The following is a 26,936-nucleotide window of genomic DNA, read 5'->3' as shown; positions in this document are numbered from 1 at the left end:
CCTCCCTCGAAAGCCTCCCACGCCCACAGTGGAGCTGTCCCAGCCCCACCTCTGCCCTCCCTGGTTCCTTCCTGCCTCTGCCTTCCTGCTGCCCCACCCTTTCTGTCTCCTTTCTGTCCTGTTTCTGGGACCCCCAAGGACAGCTGCCCCTTGCCATCAGGTGCAGCCTGCCATCCCTCACCCTGCCCCACTCCCTCCCCTACAGAGGAGTGCTGCTCTGCTGAGGTGGAGTCCTGGACCACGGGGGAGCAGCTTGCTGGGTGGATCCTACAGAACAGGTGTGGCAAGTCTAGAAGGGGACTGTGCAGCAGGAGCTGCCCATTATCACCATCCATGTCCCAGCCTACTGTCCTACCACACACCTCCTGGGGGCCAGGGGCAGAGGCTACTCTCCAGCAGGCAGCAGGGGGCTTGGGTTAAGTGTCAGGTCAGACTAGATTCCAGATGGAGAGCAAAGAGGAGTCTCCACAAGGGGCCGTGTGAGAACCCACAGTCCGATTCCAACTCGTAGGTCAGTCAAGGAGAGCGGCAGAGCCATGGGGACACGGGGTGGGCTGTAAGGTGCTGGCTGAGTGGCCCCAGCAGCTCACAGACTGTGCCAAGGGCTGCAGAGGCCTCTAGGACTCCTTTCCCAGGTCCCACCCCTTGTCTCGCTGTCTACTCCTTGTCCTGGCAGGTCTGTCCCCTGCCGCTCTGACCATCCTCCAGCTTTGGCCCTTGGCCCACCTCACTGACTATCCAATTACTGCACCTTCTCGACCCATCTAGAGGCCTGGAGGTGCCCCCTCGTGGTTGGTCTGTGTCACTGCACTCTGACAATGCCTGGCGTGACTTGGCTGGCTGTGACTTTGTGCTAGACCTGATTGGCCAGACTGAGGATCTGGGGGACCCGACTGTTCCACACAGCTACCCCATCACCCCACTTGATTTGTAAGTGCCATCCAGCACCCCTCTCCCCAGCCCGCCCCTGCCTTAGTGGTCACCCTTGCAGCCCCTCTTGTCACACCAGGGCATAGGCGCTACTGCAATGTCCCTCACCCAGGCCTTCTCCCACTTCATCCAGGGCCTCTGCATCCCTTTCCCACCTGGGTGCCCCTCACAACCTCAGCAGCCCTTAGCCAGACCTACTGTCTCTTCCAGAGCCAAGGACATCCCACCTGCCCCTGGGGTCCAGGCCCCCTCTTTGCCCCCAGGCCTTCCTCCAGATCCAGCCCCAACACTGCCCAGCAGAGGCCACACAGGTAAGGCACACTGAGGCCATCCAGTGCATATAGAGAATGGTGTATAGGCAGCCCCACCTCCAGCTGGATCACCAACCTGTCCCTGCCCCCCAGGGGAGTCCCAGAAGTCAGGGAGCCTGGATGGTTTCCTGGACCACCTCTTTGAGCCTGTTCTTGCCCCTGGCTTCAGCGTAAGTGTTACCCAAACACCCCTAGCCTACCCCTGCATCCCTGGGGCTCTACTGCCCCTTCCAGTCTTCCCTGGCTCTCGCTCTGACATGTGACCTTGTCCCTTCAGGATCTGGAACAAGGCTGGGTGTTGAACAGCCGCATGAAGGGAGGAGGCTCCATTGGGCCCAGGCAGCAGGGCTATCCCATGGGTGAGTGTGAAATTGATTCTGATCAAGGTCCTCCCAGGCCCCAGAAGCAGAGATAGGCCTGGCCAGGGACCCCTCAGGTGGCTGAGAGGGGAGGGAATCCCGCCAGCACCCCGTGGTCAGTTCACTTGCCTTGCTGTGGTTGGGGGAGTTGGCATGAGGGCCTGGTAGAAACTCACCTATCCCCCTTAGTATACCCAGGGATGATGCAGATGTCTGGATACCAGCCAGCTATGATCCCTGCACCCATGCCTGTGATGCCAGCGATGGGCACAGTCCCTGCCATACCAGGTAGGGCTGAACTAGGGTCACCAGGCTCTCTTCTCAAGGGAGCAGCTGTGAGCTCTGAGACTAGAAGGGGTATCCATGGACACAGGGCACTGAGGGCCTCAAGTGTGGCCCTTGTGCTTATCTGCTCTGGCCCACCTGTTATCCTCACAGCCATGATGCTGCCGTCACAGTCACAGCCCCTGCTGCCCAGCTTGGACACGAGGGAGCTGGCAGTCCAGCAGCAGAACTTCATCAACCAACAGGCGCTGCTCCTGGTGAGGGGGGCAGGGCCCCAGGGATCTCCCAGGGGTGGGGAGGGCAGGAGTGTGGCACACAGCCAGCCAGAACTCTTACCTGGCCCCCTGCCCATCCCTCTTAGGCCCAGCAGATGACCAACCAGGCCATGAGCCTGTCTCTAGAGCAGCAGACTCAGCAACGCCAGCACCAAGCCCTGGCCTCCACAGCTGCCTCCCCAGCACCACCCCCAGCTGTCGCTCCCAAGACCAAGAAGCCTCCTGCACCCCAGAGAGAGCCACCCCAGAGGGAGCCAGAATATGACTTGGAATCGCCAGGTCCCTGCTCAGGGGTAAGGAGCCAAGGCTGTGTGGACAGTGAGTGACACTTGGGGTGGAGACAGTAGGTGCCAGGGTTACAGGGGTGAGACCTGAGCGGGAATGTTTCGGGGAGGGGGGTGATGTATGTGTGGGCGTGTGGCAGGCGGGGCTGCTCTTCACCTCTCCCTTCTCCCAGGAGACTTCAGAGGGGACTGAAGACAGGACCTGGCACCCCAAGACCTTCCAGCAGAAAAGGGACTACTTCCAGAAGATGGGTGAGAGTATTCAGTGTGGCCTGGCCGTCGAGGGCTGGGTGTCAGCATGGACCCTCCAGGAGCCCAGACAGGCCGGCCAGTGGAGCTGTGGGGAAAATGGGAGTGACAAAAGACCATCTGGGGTACTTACAGGGCAGCAGCAGATCAAGGTGAAGATGGTGAAGCCTCCAGCCAAGGTCCAGATCCCTCAGGGCGAGGAGGTGGAGGAGGAGGAGGAGGAGGAGGAGGAAGAGAACTGCGAAGGTGGAGCCTCGGGCAGGGGCCTCAGGGGCTCTGCACTCCCATGCAGCTTTTAACCATCTGCCTGTCCTCTTCCTATCAGCGCCGCCCCCTCCTCCTCCCCCAGTCGTGAAGAAGCCAATGAAACAAAGCGGAACCAATGCTGCTTCAGAAAAGGTGGAGGCTGAGCTCCCCCTGGCTGAAAAGGCCAGGCCTGCCCCAAGCAGGAGGCCTGCAGTGAGCAGCTCAGACCCCACGCCACACTTGGAACCCAGCAGGGAAATTCGCAACATCATCCGCATGTACCAGAGCCGCCCAGGGCCTGTGCCTGTGCCTGTACAGCCCATCAGGTGGGCTCAGGAGCTGTGGCCAGGTCTTTACTGCCCAGGGAGTCATCCTGTGGACCTAGTAACCACTTGTTTCTCTCATAAGGCCTCACAAAAGTTTTCTTAAGAGAAATGATCCTAAGGACGAGGCTTTGGCCAAGCTGGGGATCAATGGTGCCCACTCCCCTCCATCGGTGAGCCCCTCTCTGTTCCCTCAGGGTACAGGCTGTAAGTCTGAGGCTTTAGGGGTAACTTTGGTCTTGCCCTCATACTTTCTCCATGTCCCCCCCAGACACTGGTGCCCAGCTTGGAGAAGGGCCCTCCACCACCTGTGGCTCCTCGACCCAGGTCCCAGCCGCGACATGAGCCTGCCCTCTCCATCAAGGAAAAGCAAGGACCCCTCCGGGACCTATTTGGCCCAATTCCACCCACTCCCCAGGCACCCCCATCCCCACCAGCACCACCACTGCCTCTGCCTGAGGAACCGAGGACCCCTTCAGCAGAGCCTCGTGGTGAGGAGTTCCATGTCTCCACACAATGGGCTCCTGCGCAGTGGGTTAGGGAGGGAGGACTGCCTCTTGGGACTCATGGCCCAAGTCATGGCTGAGATCAGCTGCACATATTTCTGGACTTTGGAGCCCTGAAGCCCTGGCTTCCTCATTCCTGCCCAGGGTAGGGCCTGGGCATCCTGCAGCCTGTCTGTGTGAGAGACTGTCACAACCTGGGTGTCAGCTTCAAACAAGACCTGATAACTCCATAGGGAATTTAGTGACTCTGGCTGATGGAGACAGAGCCACCATGGAAAGTTTGGGACCAGAAGTGGAGATAGGACATGATGCTGAGGGCAGGACTGAGACAGCTGGAGGCTGACAGAACCAGTCTAGGGTGGGGTCTTCCCTGTCTGTGCCCCATTCTTCCCGTTGCAGCGTTCCCTAGCCTGAGGCTCTGTGCTCTTCCCCTCCAGCTTTGGCAAAGCCCATGGAGGACCAGGAGGTCTCCACCCAGCTCCTTCTACCCTCTGGCAGTGTGTGCTTCTCCTACACCAGCGTACCCTGGAAGTTGTTCCTACGAAAGGAGGTAGGCATGAGGGTGGGGCCCCAACCTCAGGTCAAGGTGACAGGCAGGCTGTAGGGATCTCAACCTGGGACTGCAGCATCCCTCCTCATGACCCGTCTTTCCAAGGCTCATTTCTGGGCCTGGGAGAGCAGTGAGGGCTAGGTAAGAAACAGACCCTGCCAGACTTTTCCCCATGCCTCTTCCAGGTGTTCTACCCCCGGGAGAACTTCAGCCATCCCTACTCCCTCAGGCTTCTCTGTGAGCAGGTAAGAGGCTAGAGCACCTGCCAGCATGCCATATCTGTATCCTGGAGCCCCGCAGCCTAACTCCTAGACTAGGACAACATGTGTGTGAGGCATGATAGCAGCCAGCATTTCCAGAGCTCTATGTGCCAAGTCCTGCCTCTCAGCATCCTAGGAAGAAGGGACCATGATTAACCTACACACAGTACACAGCCCAGGCACAAGGGACTCCAAAAATGGTACCCTATACCTCTGGATGTTCCCAGGACTGTCTTGGCCCCTTCAAAATCCATAGTGGTCCCCACTTACCCCACCACAGTCTGCTTCTGCAGGGAAGCTTATACCAGCTTACCCAGCCATAGTGGGGAGAAGCAAAGGCATGGAGGCACCAGGGGGAGGGGCAACAAGCCAATCTGAGTGGGTTCAGGACCCCTCTCTGCTTGCACCCTGGGAGTGCTGTAGGGTGAAGGCACACTCTACTGGGCCCTCCAGCCTCTCCTTTATGCAGCTCTGGGGTGGGCTCTGGCTTCAGGACCTGGTACTGACCATCTGGCTCTGTTCCCAGATCCTACGGGACACCTTTACTGAGTCCTGCATCCGGATCTCCCAGGAGGAACGGCACAAAATGAAAGACCTGCTGGGTACGGGTCCAAGGATCCTGGAGTCAGGGAGCTGGAGTGCTGGACAAGGGAGGAAGTAGCCATGGGAGCACTCTATAAGGAAGGGTGGCCTAAGGACAATCTGGGCCCCTACTACCCGCAGGACACTTGGGAGTGGGCCTGGACTCCCTTACTACCACTGAAGACAGTGTCAAGAAGCGAATCGTGATGGCTGCTCGGAACAACTGGGCCAATTATTTCTCCCGAATCTTCCCTGTTTCGGTCAGTGATATTGGGGTAGGGTGCAGAGTGTCAAGCCTTGAGATGGGCTCCAGCACACAGGCTGGGCTGTCTATAGACAGGATGACAACCGGGCGGCGGAATACAAGACAGCCACTAGCCCCTTTGCAGCTCCTGGTATCTTTGGCGGTGCTAGGACCCTTGGAGCCTGACCCTGAGCCATTCACCTTCCTGGCAGGGTGAGAATGGTAGCGATGTGCAGATACTGGGTGTGTCTCATCGTGGGCTAAGACTCCTCAGCGTGACCCAAGGCTCCAGCTTCCATCCGAACCAGCTGAAGATACTCTGCTCCTACAGGTCAGCTGCCCCAGAGCCCAGGATGGGGGCAGGGTGGCAGGATGGCCCTTGACTCATGCCTCACCCTGTGCACAGCTTTGCCGAGGTACTGGGTGTGGAGTGCAGGGGTGGCTCCACCCTGGAGCTTTTGCTGAAGAATGAACAGCTGGTGCTGTACACAGCCTGGGCGAGGGCCATCAAGGCCATGGTGGAGCAGTTCCTGAGTGAGCTGAGGAAGGCAAGCTTGGGCCAGGTGGGGGCTGGGAGGACAATGGCAGCCTCTGCCAGCTGTAGCTCTCCTTGCCTGGCTCCCCTGGGTGGGCTGGGAGTTTAGGCAGAGTCCCTGAAGCTCCAGTGTAGAGGTGGCAGCCAACTCAGGTTCCTAGCCTGCTCACCCTCCGGGCCCACAGGACTCTGGCTATGTCATCGCACTCCGGAGCTACATCACCGATGACCACAGCCTCCTCAGCTTTCATCGTGGGGAACTCATCAAGCTGTTGCCAGTGGCTACCCTAGAACCAGGTATCCCCAGGGCCAACTGCAGGACCTGGCCCAGGGAGGGCACCCCACTAGCAGAGCCTGCTGAGGAGGAGAGGGCCAGATGGGTGAGCCAAGTCTTGGGATGCCATATAGGCTGGCAGTTTGGCTCTGCTGGAGGCCGATCTGGACTCTTTCCTGCGGACATGGTGCAGCCGGCTGCTGCTCCTGATCACTCCTTCTCGTCAGAGCAGAAGAGCAGCTGGCAGCGCAAGAGTCAGCCACAGCTTGCAGAGCCAGGACCAGCTCAGTGGGACAGGGCCCTGGAGGTGAGGAAGACAGGTAGAGGCCAGGCATAACTAGAAGCTGAGGAAGGAAAGCGTGATTGGCCCAGGGATCACCTGCCTCCCGCGGCCTCTTGTGGTTTGGTAGATAGTCCTGGTGTGTTGCTTCTTCCTGCCTGCTCTGAGTTTCTTACCTTGTCTCAGCAACAATGCAGTAAGCCCCTGTAGAGAGGGGCTGGGCTCCATGCCTCTCTGCTCCCACAGTGTACTTAGTTCAGTGCTACCAATAAAGTCTTGATCTTCCTGATTTCCGGCCTTACTATTCTCGAATCAGCAGGGATAGGGATGGTGCTGGGGGTCAGGGTCTCAAGGACAGGCTGTGGACACTTGGGTGGCACGATTTCCTGTGCTCTCAGAGCCCTGCCCATTCCCAGAGCCAGGCATACAGTGACAACTCAGAGGCCACCAGCCTGCCCTCCTCCATGGTCTACACCTCTCTGTCCACTGATTCCCACAACTACACCATGCAGGAATTTGCACTGCGTTACTTCCGGAAGCCTCTCGCATTGTGAGTGCCCTTGGCCACCCCCCATACCTGTGCATCCTCAGTCTCCCAACATGAGCCCCCTACCCAGAGCACCAGGCCAGTGCTGTCACCATCCCCTTCATAGCCTGGAACAAGGGCAGAGGCCTGAGCAAGCAGGGCTGTCTTCTCTGACCTCACAGGCTGGACCTGACAGTTGGAGGTGCCAAGGCGAAGGATATGGCCATTCTAGTACAGTACAGCAAGGTAAGGGGCCAAGTGGGGAGGAGTCTGGCCCATGGATCTGCCCTCTAACTCTCAGAACCACAGACCAAGGCCCAACCTCTTTGGCCACAGACTCCCATCCAGGAATCACTCATTCGCCTCAGTGATGACACAAGCAGGCAGGCTGTGGCAGGATTCGAGAGTAAGTGGTGCAGGCAGCCTAGGTCCCCTGCTATCTTGGACCTAGGCCCCTTGTCATCTTTTCTTTTGAGTCCTACCTGGCTCTGCCCCAGCCTGTCAACTTAGGGAAGTTCGTTGGTGGACTTCCACTCCTCCCCTACCCATACTCCTACCTCCTAGCAGTTGTGTGGAGGCTGGGATTGGAGGACAGTGAGTGAGTGGAGCAGACACTGTGTCTATGTGTGGACCTGGCATAAAGTATTCCAGAACCTGTCTCCTCGGCAAAGCTGGAGTCAGCTGCCTAGCCTGGTGCACGTGTATTTGGAGAGTAAGACATCAGACAGTAGGGAAAGGCTGTGCAGCAAGTGTGTGCTGGGCCAAGCTCGGGCCCAACTCCCACGCTCTTTATCCTGCCTGTAGCACTAATGCAGTTTATGGGGGACCAGTCTAAGCCCCGTGGCAAGGATGAGATGGATCTGCTGTATGAGCTGCTGAAGGTAAGCAAGGACGGTGTGTGCTGCAAGCTGGTGCAAGAGGCCTGGAGTGCCTTTTCTTCCTCTCCTGCCTGGGCCCGAGTCCCTTGATTCCCTTGGTTACTATTCGTCTTTTTTTTATTTTTGCTTGTTTTTGTTTTATTTATGGTTTTTGTTTTTTGTTTTGAGATAGGGTCTTGCTTTGTAGTTCAGGCTGGCCTTGAACTTGAGGTAATCTCCTGCCTCAGCCTCCCAAATGCTGGAACTATAGCCATGTGCCACCATGCTTGGCTGTTACTATTCCTTTTAATCACTCCAAAGTATGTCCTGAGCACTTAATATGTGCTGGGGGGCATGGCTGTGAAGCGAGTAGGCTAAATCCCTGCAGCGTGCACAATCTCACAGGAGGACACAATAAACGAGGACATTACACATCTGAGAGTAGAGCCCATGGTAGAACACCAAGGCGGGGGAAAGAAACGCTGCCTGGGGAAAGGACTGCAACAGAGGTCTGAAAAGCAGTGAGCCACGGGGACATAGGGACAGGGCCTTGGACAAGGGAAGGGCAGAGGTGACGGTAATGACAGGAAGCTTCAGCACCAGTAAGGCCAGCTTGGAGGATGAGGACAGTGAGGGGACAGGGTTCAGCTCACAGCAGACCTTGTGGGTCAAATGTTAGAACTTTGATTTTTCAGTATCAGAGAGGTTGTAAAGAAAGACTTGGCCTAGATCTCCCAGGTTTACTCTGGCCATTTTCTGAGATTCTGGGGGGTTTAAAGGTGAATAGAGGGGCTGGGGATTTAGCTCAGTGGCATAAGCACCTGCCTCGCAAGCAGGCGGTCATGAGTTCGATCCCCAGTACCGATAAAAATAAATAAATAAATAAATAAATAAATAAAGGTGAATGGAATGCCTGTAACCCCAGCCCTTGCAAGGCAGACCAGAAGATCACTGAGAGCTCAAGGCCAGCCTGGGCTACATAAAGAGTTTAAAGCCAGCCTGAAATACATAGCAATAACCTGTCTCAAAACAACAACAACAAATAATAAGAATAATAATGGAAATTATTACAGTGTCTCCTGGTGAGGGTACTGGCTTGGCCCAAGGCAGCCGCTAGGGGGAGAAATGGGAAGATACAGACTCCAAAGGACTGACTGTGGGTGTGAGGGGACACAGCAGTAACTGTCATTGAGAAAGAGCAGGTCTGGGCTAGTGTTGGAGTCTGTTCTGGCTATGTGAGGTTGCAGACTTCTGAGCAGAGAGGGCTGAGGTTAAAGGAAAACCTGGGCTGCAGGCAGGCACTAGAGCCCTAAGTAGGGACAGCTGAGACATCAGAAAGGAGAGGGAGAGGCCCCAGGGCCCTGAAGCACCTGGAGGCGGAGAAGGCAAGGTTGAGCCAGCTAAGATAGCGAAGAGACCACAGCAGGTAAAGCAAGTGACTAAGAGAGTGGTGGCCAGGAGTGGTGGTGCCCATCTGTAGTCCCAAGAGCTGACAGAAGAACCGCTGTGAGTTCAAGACACTGTCTCAGAGCGAGAGACAGACAGACAGAGACAAAGAGAGGTGCTAGACATGGTGATCTCAGCACTCTGGGAGGAAGCAGGAAGACCAAGTTTGAACCTAGCATGAAGCAACTGAGCAACTTAGTGAGATTCTGTCTCTAGATAAAAAATAAAACAAGGGCTAGGAATGTATCTCAGCACAAAGACCTTGCATTTGATCTCTAGTAACCCCATTCCAATAAAGAATGGCCTCGGCCCAGGCATGACTCAGTGGTAGAGCATATGCCCAGCACCTGTGAGGCTTTGGGTTCCATTCCCAACACTCCATACGAAAAAAGGGCGAGAGAGAACAGAAGCGGGGGCAGGGAAAGGAGAGGAAAAAGGAGGAGAGAGACTAGTTGTACAGATCCCGTCATCTGCTGACCCGAGCACACTGTCATTAGATTTCTGCCAGATTTTAGATCCTATGCTGTCCCACTGCTCCTCTGCCTTACCCTGTCCTGCCTACCTGCCCTTCCTTTCCCCACAGCTGTGCCGAGAGGAGGACCTTAGGGATGAAATGTACTGCCAGGTCATCAAGCAGGTCACAGGACACCCCAAGCTGTGAGTGGGGATGGTGGAGCGGGGGCCCCCAGGTCCAGTGGGACACTGTGGTCAGGTCAGTCTGTAGCCTGGGCTTTCTGACCCCCAGGGAGTACTGTGCCCGGGGATGGAACCTCCTCAGCCTCTTCACAGGCTTCTTCCCCCCGTCCACCACACTGATGCCTTATGTGACCAAGTTCCTGCAAGATTCAGGCCCCAGCCAAGGTGCCTTGGGATGGGAAGGGAGATGGGGACCCCCAGGCTTGGTACTTGCTGGCTGGGGAGGGGCTTGGACAGCTCATGACCTTCTCATGCTGGCTTCTTTGTAGAGCTGGCCCGGAGAAGCCAGCAGCATCTCCAGCGCACAGTCAAATATGGGGGGCGTCAGCAGCTGCCGAGACCAGGAGAAATGCGGGCTTTTCTGGTATTGAGATGGACAGATGGGCCTTCTGGGAGCCCCCAGGGAGAAGGGGTGTCCATAACACAGCTGCAACCTCTGACTGCTCTGAGCCTATAACCTGTCTTGACAGAAAGGACAAGCAGTCCGCCTGCTTGTGATTCACCTGCCTGGGGGTGTAGACTACAAGACAAACGTGCAAACCTTCACGGTGAGGGGAAGGGGCTGAGGGAAGAGGCCATGGTCTCGGCTCTGTGCCTTCCAGCCTCCCCATCATCATAGGCCCATCCACTTTCCCAGGTGGCAGCAGAAATACTGGAGGAGATGTGTGGTCAGATGGGCATCACGGACCCCCAGGAAGTACAGGAATTTGCCCTCTTCCTTGATAAAGAAGGTAAGCCCAGATAGAGGGAGGGAAGGGAGCCCAGGCTGCTTCCTGTTCATCAGGGGTCAGCTTCTAGGCTGGGGCAGCGGGGTGGGCTGTGAGCAGTGCTGGCCTGGACTCCTCATGCAGGTGAGCTGGTTCGGCCCCTGTGGCCCCACGAGTACCTCAACAGCGTGATTGTGAACCTGAACATGAGCTTGCACAACCGGCGGCTCATATGGGAGACCCCACTGCACTTCGATCACCCTGTCTACATTGGCACCCTCTATGGCCAGGTCAGCCCCTGCTCCTAGACTGCCATTCAGTGCCCCTGCACCTTGAGGGTGGAGTTCCTGGCAGGGTGCTCTCTAGGCTCCCTCTGCACAATGACATAGTCTATGGCAGCTGAAAGCACTGGTGACAGGAATAGGCTTTGAGTCCCAACGGGTGGGGACCACTGACTGCTGGGGACTGGGGCACAGCAGCTCCCTCACAGCCTCCCTCTCCAGGTGCTGCAGGACTACCTCCAGGGGAAGCTGATGGGCCATGCCCAGGCAGATGGTCAGCTTGCCCACCTGGCTGCCCTCCAGCACCTTGGCAGGGCCAGCAAAAGCCCCCCCTCAGAGTATGTGAGCATGGCCCCCACACCTCCTGTCATGCCCCTTCCCATCCAGCACCAGCTCAAAGGCCTCTCTTCAGCCCACCACCCCCATTCCCTCCTCCAAAGCCTCTCCATTTAACCCTTCTTGGGCCCGATCAGATTGGCCTGGAGTGGTGGACACCTGTCCCCTCTACCTTACTCCAACCTCCTCCAGGGCAGGTGCTCACTGGTTCCTATGTGGGTTCCTAGTCTTCTCCACAGTGGGCACCTGTTCAGTTACCTGCCACTAGCTGGTGAGTCCTAATCCCAGGATGTGTCTCTAGGCAAGATCTGCTGGGTTATATCCCAAAGACACTGCAATGGCAGGTGAACATGGACAGCATAAAGAATTTGATGGACCAGAAGCTAAGACAGCTGCAAGGACAGAGCTCCCAGGATGCACAGATCAGCTTCATTGGTGGGTGTGGGGAAAGAGGGCTGCTGGCCCAAAAGAGAAGGGGCAAGGGTGGAGAAGCAAGGTGGCCTGTAGGCTGCCTGTCACCCACCTGTCCTAGGAATGCAATGGGGCAGGGTCTAGGGGTCCTCGCAGTCAGAATTCATGCTCTGGCTGTCTCTGTCCCCAGAGGCCACAAGGCAGCTGCCCCTCTTTGGCTACACCGTGTATGTGGTGCTGCGAGTGAGCAAGCTGGTGCTTCCTGGACCTGCCCTCTTGGGGCTCAATCGCCAGCACCTTGTCCTCATGGACCCCATCTCCCAGGTGGGCAAAGTTCCTGCCCCAGTGCTGTCCAGGAACCTTCAGGCCATTCTTCTTGCACCATTTGTTGATCCCCACCCCAGAAGAACCAAGCTCTCTTGTCTCTGTGGCCCCTAGAAAATGTGTAGCTCCATAGCCCTGAAGGACCTGCAGCGGCTCCATCTGCTGAGCCCACTGGAGCCCAGCGGACTCCCTGGACTGGAGCTCAACTATGGCTCAGCCGACAGCCCCCAGACCATGTGGTTGGAGCTGCCACAGGTGAATGCCCAGAGCTTCTGATGCTTCAGGAAGGAGGGTGTGAGTGCCTCCATCCAGCCCTGGCCTATGGCAGAAACCTGGGCTCAGGGTGGAGCCACAGCTGGGTGGGAGTGAGTGGGCAGTAGAGGGGACTGACTGGGGAGCCGAGTGCTGACAGACCTCTCCCCGCGCAGGCCCAGGAACTGTACCACACCGTGCTCTTCCTGCTGGATGGCAGCGCATCTTCCATTCAGTGACCCCAGGGGCCTAGCCTCAGCTGACGGCCGGATCTCACCCAAGCCCAGGCCCGCCTTGACCTTTTGCCTGGGTTGCTAGCAGGTTATTTTTGGTTTGGACCTCACCTGGCTCTTCTCCGGAACCTGCCACAGCATAGGCCGGCTGGCCCACGAGGAGGCTATGGGGCAGAGTGCCACAGTGACTTTAAATGAAAAACCAGCTGCACTTCCCCTGCGGTGGGCCAGAACCCACTGTAAGGGCTATAGGAACCCGGCTTGGACATCTGACATTGCCCAGACTGGGGGAGATACCCACCTGGCCCCAAGTACCCACCAAGACTCAGTGTCAGCATGAGCCCAGGCCTGGAAGAAGCTGCTGAGGAAATAAAACTCCCAAGAAAAAAGGGCTATATGTATGTCAGGCAAACAATACTTTATTACTCCTGTAAACACAGCCAGGCCTCGCCTTCCTGACCAGCAGCTAAGCTGAGCGTAGGGCCTGTGTGCCACCACTCCTCCCACCAACTCTACACCTGAGGCAAGGCTGGCATCTCAAGGGAAGCAGGTAAACAGAGGCCCTGAGCAGGCCCCATTCCTTGGACAGGTGGCCCTTGCTCCTGGCTCAGAACCTGGTGAGTGTGAGACAAAAGGCCATTCCTGCTCTGCTGCTGGCAGCAGCCACACCACCTGCCACCTCTAACCTGGGGATCTGACCCAGAAAACGCAGCCTTCAGGGCTGGGAGAGACAAGCAGCCTCTGAGAAGGACCACAGGCTTTACAAGCAGGAAGGCTGGCTGACCCTTGACCTCTGACTTGATTTGGGAAGCATCTGGGACCATCTCCAATGTGAGATATGGTTGTCAGAGGGAAGGGCCCTGAGAAAGATGGTACCCCTGGCACCAGCAGGCCTGCCCAGCTTCCTATTCTGAGCAAGGCCCAGACTGGCTCATGAGTTTGGGGAGATTGCCAGTTCTGTAAGGCCAGCAGCAGGTCATCTCTGTGGGCCACACAAGCTGTGCCAGTCGGCTTCACTCTCACATCTCACACGGCCAAGGAAAAACTGCTTGATGAGGCTCTGGGCTTCTTCCCTCACTATGGAGTCAGGGCAGGGGAACATAAAGAGGTAAGGGCCAGTGTCCTCCCTGCAGACTACCCCCAGTGCCTTAGGTCTTGGCCATGTTGGCACTTACCACTCCTCCCAGGCAAGGTCTTCTGAGTCAGCAAGTGTGAAAGGTGGCGAGCAAAGCCTTTAAACAGCTCCTGGAAGGCAAAAGGAGAAGAGAGCAGGAGCCATCCACAGCCATCACCAAGGGCAGGGGGTAACCAGGAGTTAGTCTGAGTCTCAGATTTCACCTGCTCTCTCCTGCACTGTTCTGGGGTGCATGCTCCCCACCTCTACCCACTACACCCAAGTCCCCTGGGGAAGGCAGTGCCCACCTATTCATCCTACCTTGGATGCAAACTTGCCCTCCTTGTAGAAGGGGGTCAGGTACCTGACCACAACATCTGCAGCCTCCTTCAGGGAGATGCCAGGAGCTGAGAGCTGGCAGGGGGGTTGGACTATGGCATTCAAGGTGCTCTGGCCACTGGCTGAGGTGCTGCCCTTGTCTTCCGCTAAGACGGAGGGCTTGGCTGAGGTGCAAGGCCTCTTCTGAGTTGGGTTATCTGGGTTCTCCTAGACAAAGCCACAGTGGGGACAGGGGTGGTCACTTCCCTCCACTGGCCCTGTCCCTTCCTCTTAGCATCAGGTGGTTCCCTCCAGCCTGTCCATCAGCCCCTGGGCTGTTGAAAGTAATGATTCCCCAAATCCCTGACCAAGGAGAAGCAGATCCAGGCCTCTTCCACAGGCCTCTGTGGTCACAATCCTGGAGGTACCTGCTGCAGTCTGGGCCGCTTGCCCATCTGTATCTCCTTTGGGAGGCTGAGCGATGTTTCCAGGGTCTCCTGGCCTCTAAATGGGCAGGTGCTGGCCAGAGAAAAGAGCAACATCAGAGCTGCAAATCCAGCTGCTCCCCAGTCCAGGCAGCCAGCAAAGCCCAATGAGGCCCACTACCAAAGGATACGCAGCCATGTGTATTCCACACACAGGCTTTCTACCACATGGAATTTCATGACTATCAATGCCCTTACCTTGGCTGCTCCCCGGAAAACTTCTCTGTGTGGAGGGCAGTTATATGCCCCTGGGCTCCATCTTTCTTCTCTGTGTTCTTCTCTGGGGCCATGAAAGGTCCCTGCACCCCCTCACAGGAAAGACTGGCACCTTCTGCCCTCAGGGCTGCACTAAGTACAAGTGGGTTTGCCACCCTTTGGCAGAAGAAGCGGGTGATATTCTGGGAACCCTTGTGAGCTGCTGTGGCTAGGAGCTGCTGTTTCTTGCTGGCCTGGGCCTTGGCCACAGACCTGTTCCCACAGGAGCCTTTTAGCTTTTTCTCAGGGGAGGGTCCCCCACAATATGCCCTACCAGCAGGGGCCTCTTCACTTGGCCCAGGGAGAAGCACACTTCTATCCTCATCCTGGAGAACACAGAGTTGGCTGGGGGCCTCCGGCTCACCTCCTTCTGTGGGCTGGGGGGCTTGCTCCTGTGTGTGAGACTTCCCCATCAGCTCAGTGGCTGTCTGGAATGGGGAGGAGCCTTTGAGGAAGCCAGCTCCCGTCCTCTTGGCTTTGAACTATAAGGAAGAAAAGGGAAGGTCCAGACCCTGGTGATCCCACAAAGGTAAACCGCTGGCTGCTCCAGCTGGGATGGGGCTCTCAGGAGTAAGGGAACAGTTGGACAGGATATCATTTGGGGGTCAGGATCACAGAAGAGACTAGCTGGGAAAGGTATAGCTGGCAGAGCAGAGAAGCTCCAGGGTCTTGTCTGGCACTTTAGAGGCAGGGCTGGGATGCCAGGAGAGGTCAGAAAGCTATGCCCTACCTGAGGATAGAGGAAAAGTAGAACCTTCCCTAGACCCAGGTTTGGGGTAGACAACAGGACGCTACTCACTGAGTACATGTGGGATGCTGGTGGTATGTCATACTCATTGGGCTCCGGGGGCTCCACCTGGGCACTGCAGCTCTCAGTGCCACCTCCCATGTCATATAGCTGCCCATCCTTGGAGGCTTTGTGAATCTCAGCCACCTGGGCAGGGAAAGGCAGAGAGGCCATGGCACCCATGATCTTCTCCTGATAGTTCCAATCTAAGTCCTCTGTCCTTTTCCTTCAGTCACAAGAAGAAACTTGACACTGAAGGTGTCTCTCTAAAGGTGACTAGAAATGTCAACTGGCCAAGAAGATGGCTCTATTCTCATAAATGGCCCCTAGAGCCAAAGGGCGGACAGACAGTCTTGGAATCCAGAGGGGCTGCCCTTTCCTATCCTGAGCCTGGAATGTGCTGTCCCGCCCAGGCCCACCTTCTTCAGCACGCTGGCCTTGTACAGGTTGGCCATCTTGGCATTTTGGAATGTCTTGTGCTCCAGCTCCACAGCCCTGGTGCGAAGGTCCACTCTGTGGGTAGGGATGAGCACAAGTAACAAGATCTGAGCCCTCTCCCTGTGGACCTCAGTTGGATTTTCTCCAGGACTGTGAGGATGGGCACAGGGATTGTGACTAAGTCATTTGGGTACCCTATGGCTCACTGGCCTTCAGGGTGGCCATGCCAGCCTCCTGATGGGGCTGAAGGACTGATGCCCCTGATGTAGGAAGGTCACAATCGGGGGAGAAGAGGCACAAACAAGCAGAGGGATATGGGCTTCAACAGTCTCCTCAGGAACAAAGGCATGGAGAAGCCCCTGTTCTAGGCAGCAGTCCCACAGATCTTGGGACACTCACCCAACAGTGCAACCTGCAGCCTGATGGTTACTGCTCAGAGCCTCCTCCAGAAGCCCCAGGCAGTGCTCTCGGGCCTACAGGGAAAGGAAAGTCAGCCCCCGGCTCAGGGCGTGGTCCTGGCACCAGGTGAGGAGCTGCACTTTTCTTACCTTCACAGTGAGCCGGGGGATCCTCCTACTAGAAGCTTCTTTCAGGGGACAGTCCTCATCTGGGGAGAGGAGGGATGGGTCCTTGCATGGGTCCTTGACTTCCAGCTCCCTGGAGTCTCCCAAGTGCCAATTAGGCATCTACCATCCACACCCTGAGCATGGCCCGCAAGTCCCTAGAAACATTTCTGTACCAACCTGGGGGTATGAATTCTTCTATCTTGGGATCTTTGCCCTGAAAGATGGCATGAAGAGCCCATGAGGCATCCTGCTCTGCTGCAGGACAGTTTCTACCAATGCTAGAGAAGGGGCTGAGAAGGTGTGAGCAGGGAGACCACCTGGGCCCTGTGTGGGTTGCTGAGCCCCTGCTGAACCCTGTGCCCCTTCACCTTGCGCAGACTCATCTGCTTCTGATAGAAGAGACTCCATTCTCGTTTGTGGGCCTCATCTCTGCCCTCATCGCCACTGCCTCCAGAACCTTCATCATACCTGGAGGACAGGCTGGGTATAAGCAGCCCCAGCCTGACGCTTTGCCCTCCCCACTCACACATTTAGAGTAGTGATGTCCTGGCACCCTGACAGCTCATGACAGGGTCCAGGCCCCACCATGCTGTCCCCCTACAGCGGGATGGACTACATGCAGCACTGTGCCACCTTGGTCTGGCCTTAACACCAAGAGAATGAAGACCCAGTTTCATGGCCCCTCACCTGCTGAATCCATCATAGCCCCTGCGGCCTCCCTCATACAGCTCAGGGTCAAAGCCATTTCCCTGGGAGGGCCTGATGCAGGTCTTGCTCCAGCTGCTGCTGCGCTCCAAAGCATCCAGTTGCCTCTGCACAGCTGCAGGGTTCTGACAGTAGTCACAGCCTTTGGAGCAGGCAGGCGGTGCATCCCCAAAGTACTTGGCAATGGCAGCATGGCGGCACCTGGAGGAGGTAATACAGTAGAGCTGAGGGGTGAGAAACACATCAGGCCAGTGTTCATTCACCTAATCCCTAATGTTGGCTTAGTGTCACAATCTGGCACCATGCTCAGCTTCTCCATACCTCACTTTGTGGAGCATCATACTATGTAATGCCACAAGGCATCATTTGATTCTGCCCATTGTATACTGGGGACAGGATCCCCAAGGTCCTATGACACATATGAGCCAGCCCCTCAAGAAGCAGGATCAGGTCTCCCCCTAACAAATAAACGTGGCTCTGAAGCTTGGCAGAGGTGACAGCAGTAAATGTGGCCGCCAAGAGGCGCTCTTCTCCCTGCAGTGCAGAACAAATATAACAAATATTCCCTCTACTGGAGCCTGCTCATCCATACAGTGGCCACCTGTCTGGCTTTGGGAAAGTGCTGGCATCCAAGCAGCTCAGCCAAAGGGTTGGCCCAACCCCCATGCCCTGACTCACTGGGGTTTTGTGTTCAGATTCAAAGAGTTCCATTGACTAAGGCGAGGGTCAGTTTCTCTCCCTGCAGTCGGGTTGGCTGGGTGGCATGACCAGCCAAATGTCAAATGCCCCAGTCGCTGGGCTCTGGAGCCCCACTCTGACAGCTAAGCCAGGAATCTAGAGTCAGCCAAGTACAGTGAGACCAGCTCTCACCAGGCAAGCAGACCACTCCCAGGACACCTAAGATTCTCAATTCCGCCCAAGAAACCTCTGGATGTTAAATAGCAGAAGGGCCTCCCCAGGGGCTGTCTGCTCACTTCAGTAGTCTGGTAGCTCCTCCATTATATACTTTCTTTCAAGGCAGAAGTGAAAGGGAGGGACCAGCCAGGGAGTGATCTGAAGGACAGGCTGGGGTGGTCAGGAGTCTGAGAGCGGGAGAGTTGCTCCATCCTCTCACCTCATAGATTGAAGCCAAGCCTCCTGGGGTCATCTCCAACAAGGAACCAGAACAGAAGCCTGTCAGCAGCTCACCCACAGCCCAGCCCACAGCCCAGCCCACAGGAGGGGAGGGGCGGGGAAGAAGAGGAATAAGAGAGGGAGCTCATCCTGAAGCTGACTCCTCGAGAGGAAAGGCCAGTGTAAAGTGTAGGACGGCTCCAACCTCCAACTGGGGCTCCCTCTGGCTTCCCCTCTCAACAGTAATTTGACACTTGAATCTCCAGGACAACCAACAACAAAAAAGCTGAGGCTGGGACAGCAGCTGGCTGTCAGCAGCAGGAGCTGGTGCTGAGGAGAGGTACTCAAGGGAGCAAGCAGCAGTGGAAGAGGACAGCAGCTTCCACAAAGAAAGTGTGAAGTGGTGGCCAAGGGCCTGGGAAGGCACAAGAGACTGCACTAGGACAACCCTTCTTGGCCCTGCAGTACCTGTTTCCAGGTAAGTGGTATAAGCCATGATAAAAAGGGTCAGGATGGGAAGCAAGTAGTGACAGTCTCGTACCCAAAGGGTGAGGGACCACAATCTACCATGAGCACGGAGAGGTCTTGAAGGATGTACTTTTCCCTAATAGGAAAATCACCATCCTGTGCACACCTAAGTGCTCTCTCCGTCCTCTAGGACCCTCCAGTAGAGGATGAGGGGCTCTTCCCAGAGCACGGACCTCCTGCTTGCTGTGCAGCAGAGGGGCCAAGGGCCTGCTTACTCTGCAAGTTGGTTTAAGCTTTTCCTATTCAACGGGCTTAAAAAAGGGATTTGGCTGTCCCACTGCCACATGCCTGCTGCGCCTCCATGTTTCCCAGGATTAGGACTAACCCTGTCTCTCCCTGCTACCCAGCTGCGAAGGGTAGCAGGACAGGTTATGCCTGGCCAGCTCAGAGCTGCCCAGGATGCAGCACCCCTGTGCACCTTGTTCCTGGACAAGAGCACCAGCTGACATTTCTTTCAGAGGTTCATCCTACTTGCTGCCAGATGTTATCAGCATAGGCACTGGGTGGAACCCTGGACCCATGTGGATCCCTAGGAGCCTTCAGACCTCCCTCTAAACACTGAACCAGGATCACACCTCATTCTAAACCCAGAGGCAGGCCTGAGTTGGTAGCAGGGAGGTTAACTCCTGTGACAGAGGGAGGAGGATTCAACTAATGCTGTGCTGAATGCAGCAGGTGTGGCCAAGTAAAGGAAAAGCACAGAGGTGCCACAGACAGGCAGCTGCCTGCACCCACCAGAAGTGGCCAGCATCCCTCCAGCAGTCCCTGAACTGGGATACAAAGGGAATGGCCAGCTTATGTCTATAGGCAAGCGTTGGTCCAGTTTCTAACAGTCACCAAAATAAAAGGTCTTCCTCCTGTCCTAGAAAGCTGCTGGGGCAGCAGAACCAAAAATTTAAGCACCTATTTTCTATTTCAAGGCCAAAGAGGGACTGCTCAGCCGGGTATGGTAGGTGGTGAAAACCTGTTACACACAGGAAGCTAAGGCAGCAAATTTGAAGCCAGCCGGTGCTACACTGTGAGTTCAAGGCCAGCCTGAACTATAATAGCGAGATCCTGTCTCAAAAACAAAACTAAGGGGGCTGGGGATTTAGCTCAGCAGCATAAGCACCTGCCTTGCAAATGCAGATCATGAGTTCTATCCCCAGTACCGATAAAAAAAAACAAAACTAAACTAAACTAAACTAAATGCTCAGCACACTGCACAGTGGGCATCTCTACCCTGTAGGCAGGCCTCTGAGTCCCACAAGTCTTGGTTATGCCTCATTTGAGCTGCTTCTCAAACAAGAAAAATGTCCAGTTGAGAGAGGGTGGCTAAGACTTACCGTGACAAAACAATAAGGGCACCGTAAGAAGCCCTCCAGGGTCATGAGCCATCAAGCACACTGTGTTTATCAGGCACAAACATACCGCCTGCTCTCTTTCACACAGGCAGGCCAGCATCAGACTATCAGTTGTTTGAGGAGGAAACAGGGAAGGCCTGGTACAGGAGCTGTCTGGCCTCAGGATGCCTGCTGCTCTATGGCAAGGCTCACTGTGCTGAGATGCCACACAAAGGAACGCTACCCAGTTCTTCTCGCTCTGCCAGCCTCTCCCTGCCCTGTTGTCTCTCCCCTTCTACGGGTTATGAGAAGGGCTGCATAGGCAGCCTCAGCAAAGGGAAGGGCCCAGTGGCTATGCAGGCTGCTCTTTCTGTCTGGTACAGAGGGAGCCACACTTGCTCCACCCACCTCTCAGGAACCTCTGCGGATCTGAGAAGTCTCCAGAGGTACGACTAAGCATGAGGTTGGGTGGGACTGTGAGTGCCCTGCTTCCCAGGCAGTAAGCATGGTCTTAGGAGGAGTTTGGTGAACCTGAGATAGAGAGACTAGGAAAAATACACAATTACTACTAGTAAGCACTTGGCTTCCCTGCCTTCCTCTCCCAAATCTGGGAGGGTATAAAGGGACAAAAGAGACCATCTCAGAACTCCTGATCTCCCCTGGCCACAGCTGGGAACATGCCACTGGGTCACCTGACAGCTGCTGGTTATATCAGGTACCTGGCCTTGCTTTAAATAGCCCACTGAGAAGCTGCCTGGAGACCTGTTGGAATGTGCCTCCTTCCCTTTTGGAGAACAAGACCCCCGCAGCCCCGACCAATCCCATAGTCTGTTCTGCTCCATCACAAGGCTAAACTTAAATGACAAAATATCAACAGCCAGGCAAAGAGGGCTCCCCTTCAGCTCTTTGGCAGTAAAAGAACCATGCTCAGCAGCCCCATTTCTGTGCACAATGCAGAGGGCAGTCCTGGGTCAGATTCCAGAGCTAGGTGAGGCTGGCCAAGACTAGCTAGCTAACTCGGCTCCCAGTCAACTACCTACAGGAACTCTAGGCTCAAAGCTACAAGACAGCCATTCCTCTGGACCAACCTCTTCGCAGAACAGAGCCAGGCTCGGTGAGCAAAGTCTGCAGCTTTCTGACTTCACAACTCCTAGAGGATGCTAATTGCCTTTGTAGCTAAAGCTCTGAATAAAGCTCAGCCTCTCCTACTCTGGAAACCCCAACCCAGATGGGCTCAGGGTTCCCACACCACTGCTTACTCATAAGCAGGTATCTCCCTTCCACTCACAATCTCTCCCAACATCTTGGTGTAGCACACAAGTGAAAAAGCGCTCCCTGTCTACCCTCCTCCTGCCCGTTTCCTCTGTTAAGGAGTATCTTTTTTGGGCTACATTATGCAACTTGGGCATCGTGCCAACCAGGCTAAAAAAGCCAGATTAAATATATGAAGCAGGAGGGCAGAAATGCAGCTCATTCCTGAACCACACATGAAATCATTCCTCTAAGAATGTGGCCCCTGGAAACCTGGGCATGAGGATAGCACAGAAGTCCCAGGACAGGAGAAGGCCCACTATCCTGTGCAAGCCTGCACCACAGTTCAACCCTCAGGACACGTTATCTGTCCGTTTGATGACAAGTACCATGTATGCATCCCAGAAAGCCTGATGGCAATGTGCTGGTAAAAGTGGGGCCTCAGCAGTGCCCTCAAGTGGGGCTGCTGCTCTGAATTACCTTACTGCTCAATGCCCAAACTGTCCTCCATCGAGAGGGAGTGGGGCAGTAGGAAGTGCCCTGCCTGGGCCCTTGTCCTGCCTTGTGATCACAGAGAAGTCACATACTCTCAAGCCTCAGCTGCCCAGTTTGTAAAAGGAAGGAGGTGGGAGTAGATAATCAGTAGCTACCCAGGATTCTTTTTTTACTGTGCAATATGGGGTCTAATGCTTAGAAAAGTGTACTGACTCTGGGACGAAATGTGGGAAAAGCTGAGAGGATGTAACTCAGAGCAACTCCAGCTTCTGATAAGAAATCATCTACTTTTCCACAGAGCCATCGCCTGCCTGTTACTCTCATTGTCAATGAAACTACAACTCCCCTTGTCTAGCTTGTTCACCTTCTTTCAAACACACACACCAGAAACATCCCAGGAATGAAGAACAGCTGACACTGCCAAAAGTGTTTAGGAAGGGCAAGGTGACAGCCTACAGAGCCAAGGATGCCAGGGCTGCTTCATCTCTCCAGGCCCTGGCCTGGGCTCACCCACAAGGTGTTCCAGGCCCCTTCCTGAAGCTATTTACTGCTTCCCACGTCTGCTATATGTCCAGCCTCCCAGCAGCTTGAAAGAGAGGCATTTCCTCTCTGGATGAAGCAGATGATTGAAACAGTATTCTGTGAGGGCCAGATGGAACTCTTGAACCCAGAGACAGACAATCCCATAGCAAAAACTGGATCAACACAATGCTGCCTCTTCTTCCTCATAGTAAAATAATGTATGAGTAAAGAAATTCAGAAGGTACATGCCAGCTGTCACATAGTTCCTACAGCACAATGAAGGGCAGAGGAGCAGCTGGGCCCTAAAGGACCACAAGTAGGTCTCACTGGAAATAGCCACTGCAATTGGGTGGGTGGCCTTATTGGGTAAAGATTCCTCATTATCAAAGGTGCTCAGTCAGAGGCTGTGGGACCACAGTGGGGCTGCTGGTACAGGGTAGAAGGCTTGATTAGATCACCTGTACGGCAATTCCAAACTTGCCATGCAGGCAGCAGCACCAGAAGAGACAGACCTTGTAGATTCAGCTATCTCAGGGAAACCAAAGCAGAAGGCACTGCCCACTCGGATGAGATAAGGACAAGGTGGCCATCATTAAAGCTAAAGATCTGATCCAACCCCTTGGCTACCTATCTTCTATTCCCACCCCCAAGATTAAAGCAACTGTTTTAGTGAACCAGTTCAGGCTGGATTGGTACAAGGTTTCCCCTGTTCCCTCTCTAAAGAAGCCCTGACTCTCTAGTGTTCACAAGAGAGATGGAAGGAGGAAACCCAGATACACAGTAGGCCCCCAACTCACACACTTAGCCTGGAGCTTGCCCTTAGGCCTTGTGAGCCCCTCTGGACAGAAAGAGATTCTCTGGGGTGGGGGTGGGAGAGACCACTCCTGGTCAGGCCAGAGGAACAGGTCCAGGTCAACAAGAGAAACTCCCAATGGCACTGAAACTCCTCATGGCACTGTGACAGAGGACCCTCTGGCAATAACTGGATCAATAGGGTGCTGCCTCTTCTTCATGGAAGAAGTAGGAGTAAAGAAGTGTGGGAGGGGGAGAGGCAGTGGCAGTGGATACCTGTACTCTCAGTTACATAAGATAGCAAGTTGGAGATCAGCCTGGGCAATTTAGCAAGATACTGTCTTAAAATGAAAGGCACCAGCTATCACGGCTTTCTTCATGGTAGCCCGCTACTCTTTCCCAGCCCAAGCTCCCTTTGCAGAGCCAGTTTTTTTCTCAATCTTCAGTTTTATTTTCTCAAATAAATAGGGGCCTATGCTTTTTGAAATAGACTAAAATAAATAAAAAGTGGCAGGGATGTAGCTCAGGGTTATAACACTCTGGATTCAATCCCAGACAGGACAGGACTCTGGGTTCAATCCCTAATATTAAAAGGGGGGGGGGTTGGTGGGAGAGTGGGTTGCCCCAAGAGATCCAAACTCATATCCCCAAAGCCAGGAGCACCTCTTACCCATCACTTTTTACCTACTGCTGATCTTAATCAGAGCTCCCCTACCCCAAGCAACCTGATCCTCCAGCCCCTGTATTCATCAAAGGATCAAAGGAAGCACACCGGGCTGAAATCCTGGAGCTGTCTTCACAGCCTGAGGCCATCTAGCAAGAGCCCCTGAATGACCCAGAGCCCAGTAAGGGTGCTGTGTCAGCAGAGGCACCCTGCCCAAACCTGGCCATGCTGTCTTAAGACAAAAGAACGTAACAGCCAAGTTGTTCCACCTGTGGTCTGGAACCTTCACCAAGCTTAGCCTTGGCTGGCAGCCCCTCCAGGCTCCCAATGTCCCCCTCACCCTCCACTTCCCTCAACCTGGGCAGTGCTGGCTAGGTGCAGGCTGAGGGCTGCTACTGAGCACATAAACCCTAAGACTTCCTGCCTCCTCAGAACCACCAGGGGCACTTGGAGTGAACCTGATAAACCCGTTTTGCAGGGTGCCGTGGGAGAGGGTGGCTTGCCGGTGCTGCCTCTCACTCTAGATGTTCTTTCTGCCTCGGAACAGAGCTGGAGCTCTGGCAGGAGCACACACAGAATGGCAGCCGAAGACTTTGTACAGGAGATGCACTCTGTGGGCGAGAGGCTGCTGATGAAGCTTCAAGGGCTGTCGCAGGCTGAGCCTGTGGAGCTGGTGGCCTTCTCCATCATCATCCTTTTCACAGGCAAGTGGGGCACTCAGATTCTCCCCAACACCCACCCCATGGCTCTACAGCATCCTGGAGAGACTACACCTTTTAGAGCTTTCAGTGATACAAACAGCCTGCTGCAGCATGTGTGCCATAGGTTCACCACCACTAGGTTAGACCATGGTGCTGGCTCGGGTGTTTGTGGGATTGGCAGGTGTGCCCATATGAGGAAGAAAAACAGGGATCCCTCAAGGGATTTTTCCACATCCTCTGACACTGCCCACATGAAGGGTAATGCTGGGAACTGGACCCAGGAGCACTGTCAGATGTTAATCTGGGGATGAAAGGAGCCAAGCTTGGGCAGTAAAGGAGACAGCGGGGAGGTCAGGGCCTGGGGCTATGAGAGAAATGGTCAGTGTTCCCCATCAGACTCTCAAGTCCTTCTGACCACTAAACTAGACTTGGGGAGAAGACCCTAGCACACCTCTAGGGGGGCTTCTTTGCAAGGAGGATAGGCATCCTTTCACTTCGAGTGTCTGAAGTGCCCACACTCTCCCATCCTACAGCCACTGTTCTGTTGCTGTTGCTGATAGCCTGTAGTTGCTGCTGTGTGCACTGCTGTTGCCCTGAGCAGAGAGGCAGGAAAGTCCAAGTGCGGCCCATGACCTCGCCATGAGGGATGGTGGAGAAACCAGAAGACAAGCTGGAAACCACCAGAGCCATGACACAGGCTGTCAGCCTGAGCCTGCGCTTCTTATTCCTGTGGATGAGGATACCCTAGCCTCAGCTCTGGTCCTGTCCAGGTGCCAGGACACTGGTACGTGAAGCTTTATCAAGAAAATAAGGGCTGGTATAGGCCCTTCACCTGCCAGTGGACACTGAACGCTGAGGACGAGTTGACTGTTTCAGAATCAGTAAGCCATCTAAACTTTTTACAAAACAAGGATGCAGGGATCTTCATTCTTTGATGGGAAACAGCCCACAATGTGGGCAGCTAATTCTGCTAATCCATGCCAGAGAAGAGCAAGCCAATCACAGAGATTTTATCCAGCAGTTACAGGATTCTATGTTCCCTGACTGGGTGAACATGTCAGTATTCTAGCTTAGTACTTGCCTGTTTATTTCCAAGTAAAAGCTTTTTTCAGTTTTGTGTTTCTGAGGTTGGGCTGGGCTCTTTGCAACAGGAGGGCAGTGCCAGAATTTTAGGGTGTGGTCAGTGACTGTTCTTTACAGGCCATAGCTCTTCTTGTGGCCATGAAAGTTGGAAAATCACACAGGGAGGAATGCCATGCAAGCAGCAATGCCATGAAACCAGTGGGGGAGCACAAAACATTCCTGTCATGCATAGCTGTTAACACAAACTAGCTGCTGGATCTCCACTCTGCTGAGTGATGGAAGCTGTTTGCCTCAGGGCAGAGGCTAAGCCCATAACTTCTACTTGCATACCCCAAACTAGCAGGCTCAGGCCACAGGATCTTCCCACACTTCTGAAGCCAAAGAAGAAAGATTAGCTCTAGATCATCTATAACTTGCATCCTGCACCTCTGGTCCATTTGTATGATGACTGGGCTCACTTACACCTACCTCTGCCACTTAGCAGCTGTATACTCAACCTTCCTGAGTTTAGGTCTTTTCCCTAGTGAAATGGGCTAATCCTGGTACTTGCTTCCTGGGGGTATCTTGTGAGGATAAACTAAGGCAACCTATATCTAGCAGTTAGCATAGTTCCAGGCATGTCCCAAGAGCTCCATAAGGATGAACTGTCATTATTTGTTCCTTTAACAATGGATCAACCCAGAGCACTATGGACCCATTTTAAAGAATGTTTCTACTAAAATGCAACCTCCTCTGGCCTCCCACCCTTCAGCTTTCTTTTCACGGCAGAGCTACAAACTCAAGAAATGGAGAAGTGGAGGCACACATATGTGAGGTTCTATACACACCACTGCGGCTAGGACACAGGATTCTGTTGGGCCTTCCTTCTAACTGTTCAGAGCTATCATAACAGGATCTATAACTTTTCACATGCTTCTGCCAGCTGCATCTGCACAGCACATTTTCTAGTTTTTAGAGAGCACAGCCTCATCTACCCTGAAAACAAGACAAGGAGACAGGATGCCAGAATTTGCCATCTTCAGTTGGCAATCCAGGTCATGCAGACAGGCACAAACAGGTTTTACTTCCTGGTGTTCATGGACTCTCCTGACCGGTCTCAGAGAGGAAGTGTTTGGACATAAAAAATAAAAAAAGAAGAAACCTAAGAACTACCTGTCCTCATTCCCATCCAAAGAATGGGATCTAGAATAATAAAAACAACAACAATGACAATGACAATAAAGACAGCTAAAATT

The 26,936-nt window shown here is 54.6% G+C and overlaps 3 protein-coding genes across 4 annotated transcripts in view; 2 read left to right on the top strand and 1 right to left on the bottom strand.

Annotated features, from left to right (window-relative positions):
* Myo15b (myosin XVB) overlaps positions 1-12,963 on the top strand; it is a 33,188-nt gene extending 20,225 nt beyond the window's left edge. Inside the window, exons 29-64 of the mRNA XM_063242077.1 lie at positions 206-278; positions 769-930; positions 1,141-1,241; positions 1,335-1,411; positions 1,519-1,600; positions 1,790-1,888; positions 2,039-2,142; positions 2,247-2,453; positions 2,618-2,696; positions 2,829-2,939; positions 3,019-3,265; positions 3,348-3,435; positions 3,534-3,753; positions 4,206-4,318; positions 4,504-4,563; positions 5,105-5,180; positions 5,302-5,420; positions 5,617-5,735; positions 5,811-5,952; positions 6,125-6,236; positions 6,348-6,520; positions 6,892-7,043; positions 7,202-7,265; positions 7,356-7,425; positions 7,824-7,900; positions 9,906-9,979; positions 10,068-10,183; positions 10,288-10,382; positions 10,489-10,566; positions 10,656-10,749; positions 10,870-11,015; positions 11,229-11,344; positions 11,644-11,777; positions 11,944-12,077; positions 12,192-12,332; positions 12,506-12,963. Coding sequence (XP_063098147.1) covers positions 206-278; positions 769-930; positions 1,141-1,241; positions 1,335-1,411; positions 1,519-1,600; positions 1,790-1,888; positions 2,039-2,142; positions 2,247-2,453; positions 2,618-2,696; positions 2,829-2,939; positions 3,019-3,265; positions 3,348-3,435; positions 3,534-3,753; positions 4,206-4,318; positions 4,504-4,563; positions 5,105-5,180; positions 5,302-5,420; positions 5,617-5,735; positions 5,811-5,952; positions 6,125-6,236; positions 6,348-6,520; positions 6,892-7,043; positions 7,202-7,265; positions 7,356-7,425; positions 7,824-7,900; positions 9,906-9,979; positions 10,068-10,183; positions 10,288-10,382; positions 10,489-10,566; positions 10,656-10,749; positions 10,870-11,015; positions 11,229-11,344; positions 11,644-11,777; positions 11,944-12,077; positions 12,192-12,332; positions 12,506-12,568 — 4,118 coding nt within the window. The 3' untranslated portion in view covers positions 12,569-12,963. The remainder of the gene's footprint in view (positions 1-205; positions 279-768; positions 931-1,140; positions 1,242-1,334; positions 1,412-1,518; positions 1,601-1,789; positions 1,889-2,038; positions 2,143-2,246; positions 2,454-2,617; positions 2,697-2,828; positions 2,940-3,018; positions 3,266-3,347; positions 3,436-3,533; positions 3,754-4,205; positions 4,319-4,503; positions 4,564-5,104; positions 5,181-5,301; positions 5,421-5,616; positions 5,736-5,810; positions 5,953-6,124; positions 6,237-6,347; positions 6,521-6,891; positions 7,044-7,201; positions 7,266-7,355; positions 7,426-7,823; positions 7,901-9,905; positions 9,980-10,067; positions 10,184-10,287; positions 10,383-10,488; positions 10,567-10,655; positions 10,750-10,869; positions 11,016-11,228; positions 11,345-11,643; positions 11,778-11,943; positions 12,078-12,191; positions 12,333-12,505) is intronic.
* Positions 12,962-26,936, bottom strand: part of Recql5 (RecQ like helicase 5) — a 36,011-nt gene continuing 22,036 nt past the window's right edge. The window contains exons 8-19 of one of the 2 annotated variants that reach the window (XM_003461417.5): positions 17,213-17,431; positions 16,894-16,993; positions 16,703-16,739; positions 16,508-16,566; positions 16,359-16,432; positions 15,941-16,034; positions 15,534-15,668; positions 14,678-15,216; positions 14,423-14,513; positions 13,998-14,222; positions 13,738-13,807; positions 12,962-13,639 (exon numbers count right to left, since the gene is read on the bottom strand). In XM_003461417.5, coding sequence (XP_003461465.1) covers positions 13,539-13,639; positions 13,738-13,807; positions 13,998-14,222; positions 14,423-14,513; positions 14,678-15,216; positions 15,534-15,668; positions 15,941-16,034; positions 16,359-16,432; positions 16,508-16,566; positions 16,703-16,739; positions 16,894-16,993; positions 17,213-17,431 — 1,744 coding nt within the window. In that variant the 3' untranslated portion in view covers positions 12,962-13,538. Of the gene's footprint in view, positions 13,640-13,737; positions 13,808-13,997; positions 14,223-14,422; positions 14,514-14,677; positions 15,217-15,533; positions 15,669-15,940; positions 16,035-16,358; positions 16,433-16,507; positions 16,567-16,702; positions 16,740-16,893; positions 16,994-17,212; positions 17,432-26,936 lie in introns of those variants that run through there. The other variant, XR_010045194.1, reaches the window with a different exon arrangement.
* On the top strand, positions 18,134-25,737 carry Smim5 (small integral membrane protein 5). Its single transcript, XM_013152222.3, has 3 exons — positions 18,134-18,821; positions 24,465-24,621; positions 25,152-25,737. Exons 2-3 carry the CDS (start codon positions 24,495-24,497, stop codon positions 25,259-25,261), a joined length of 237 nt encoding a protein of 78 aa, XP_013007676.1. The 5' UTR covers positions 18,134-18,821; positions 24,465-24,494; the 3' UTR covers positions 25,262-25,737.

This window comes from Cavia porcellus, unplaced genomic scaffold, assembly GCF_034190915.1.
Source record: "Cavia porcellus strain 051 isolate PalLab524CR breed Dunkin Hartley unplaced genomic scaffold, mCavPor4.1 scaffold_32, whole genome shotgun sequence".
Lineage (NCBI taxonomy): Eukaryota > Metazoa > Chordata > Mammalia > Rodentia > Caviidae > Cavia > Cavia porcellus.
The sequence above is the reverse complement of the archived record's forward strand: the minus strand, read 5'-3'. Positions and strand labels throughout refer to the sequence as shown.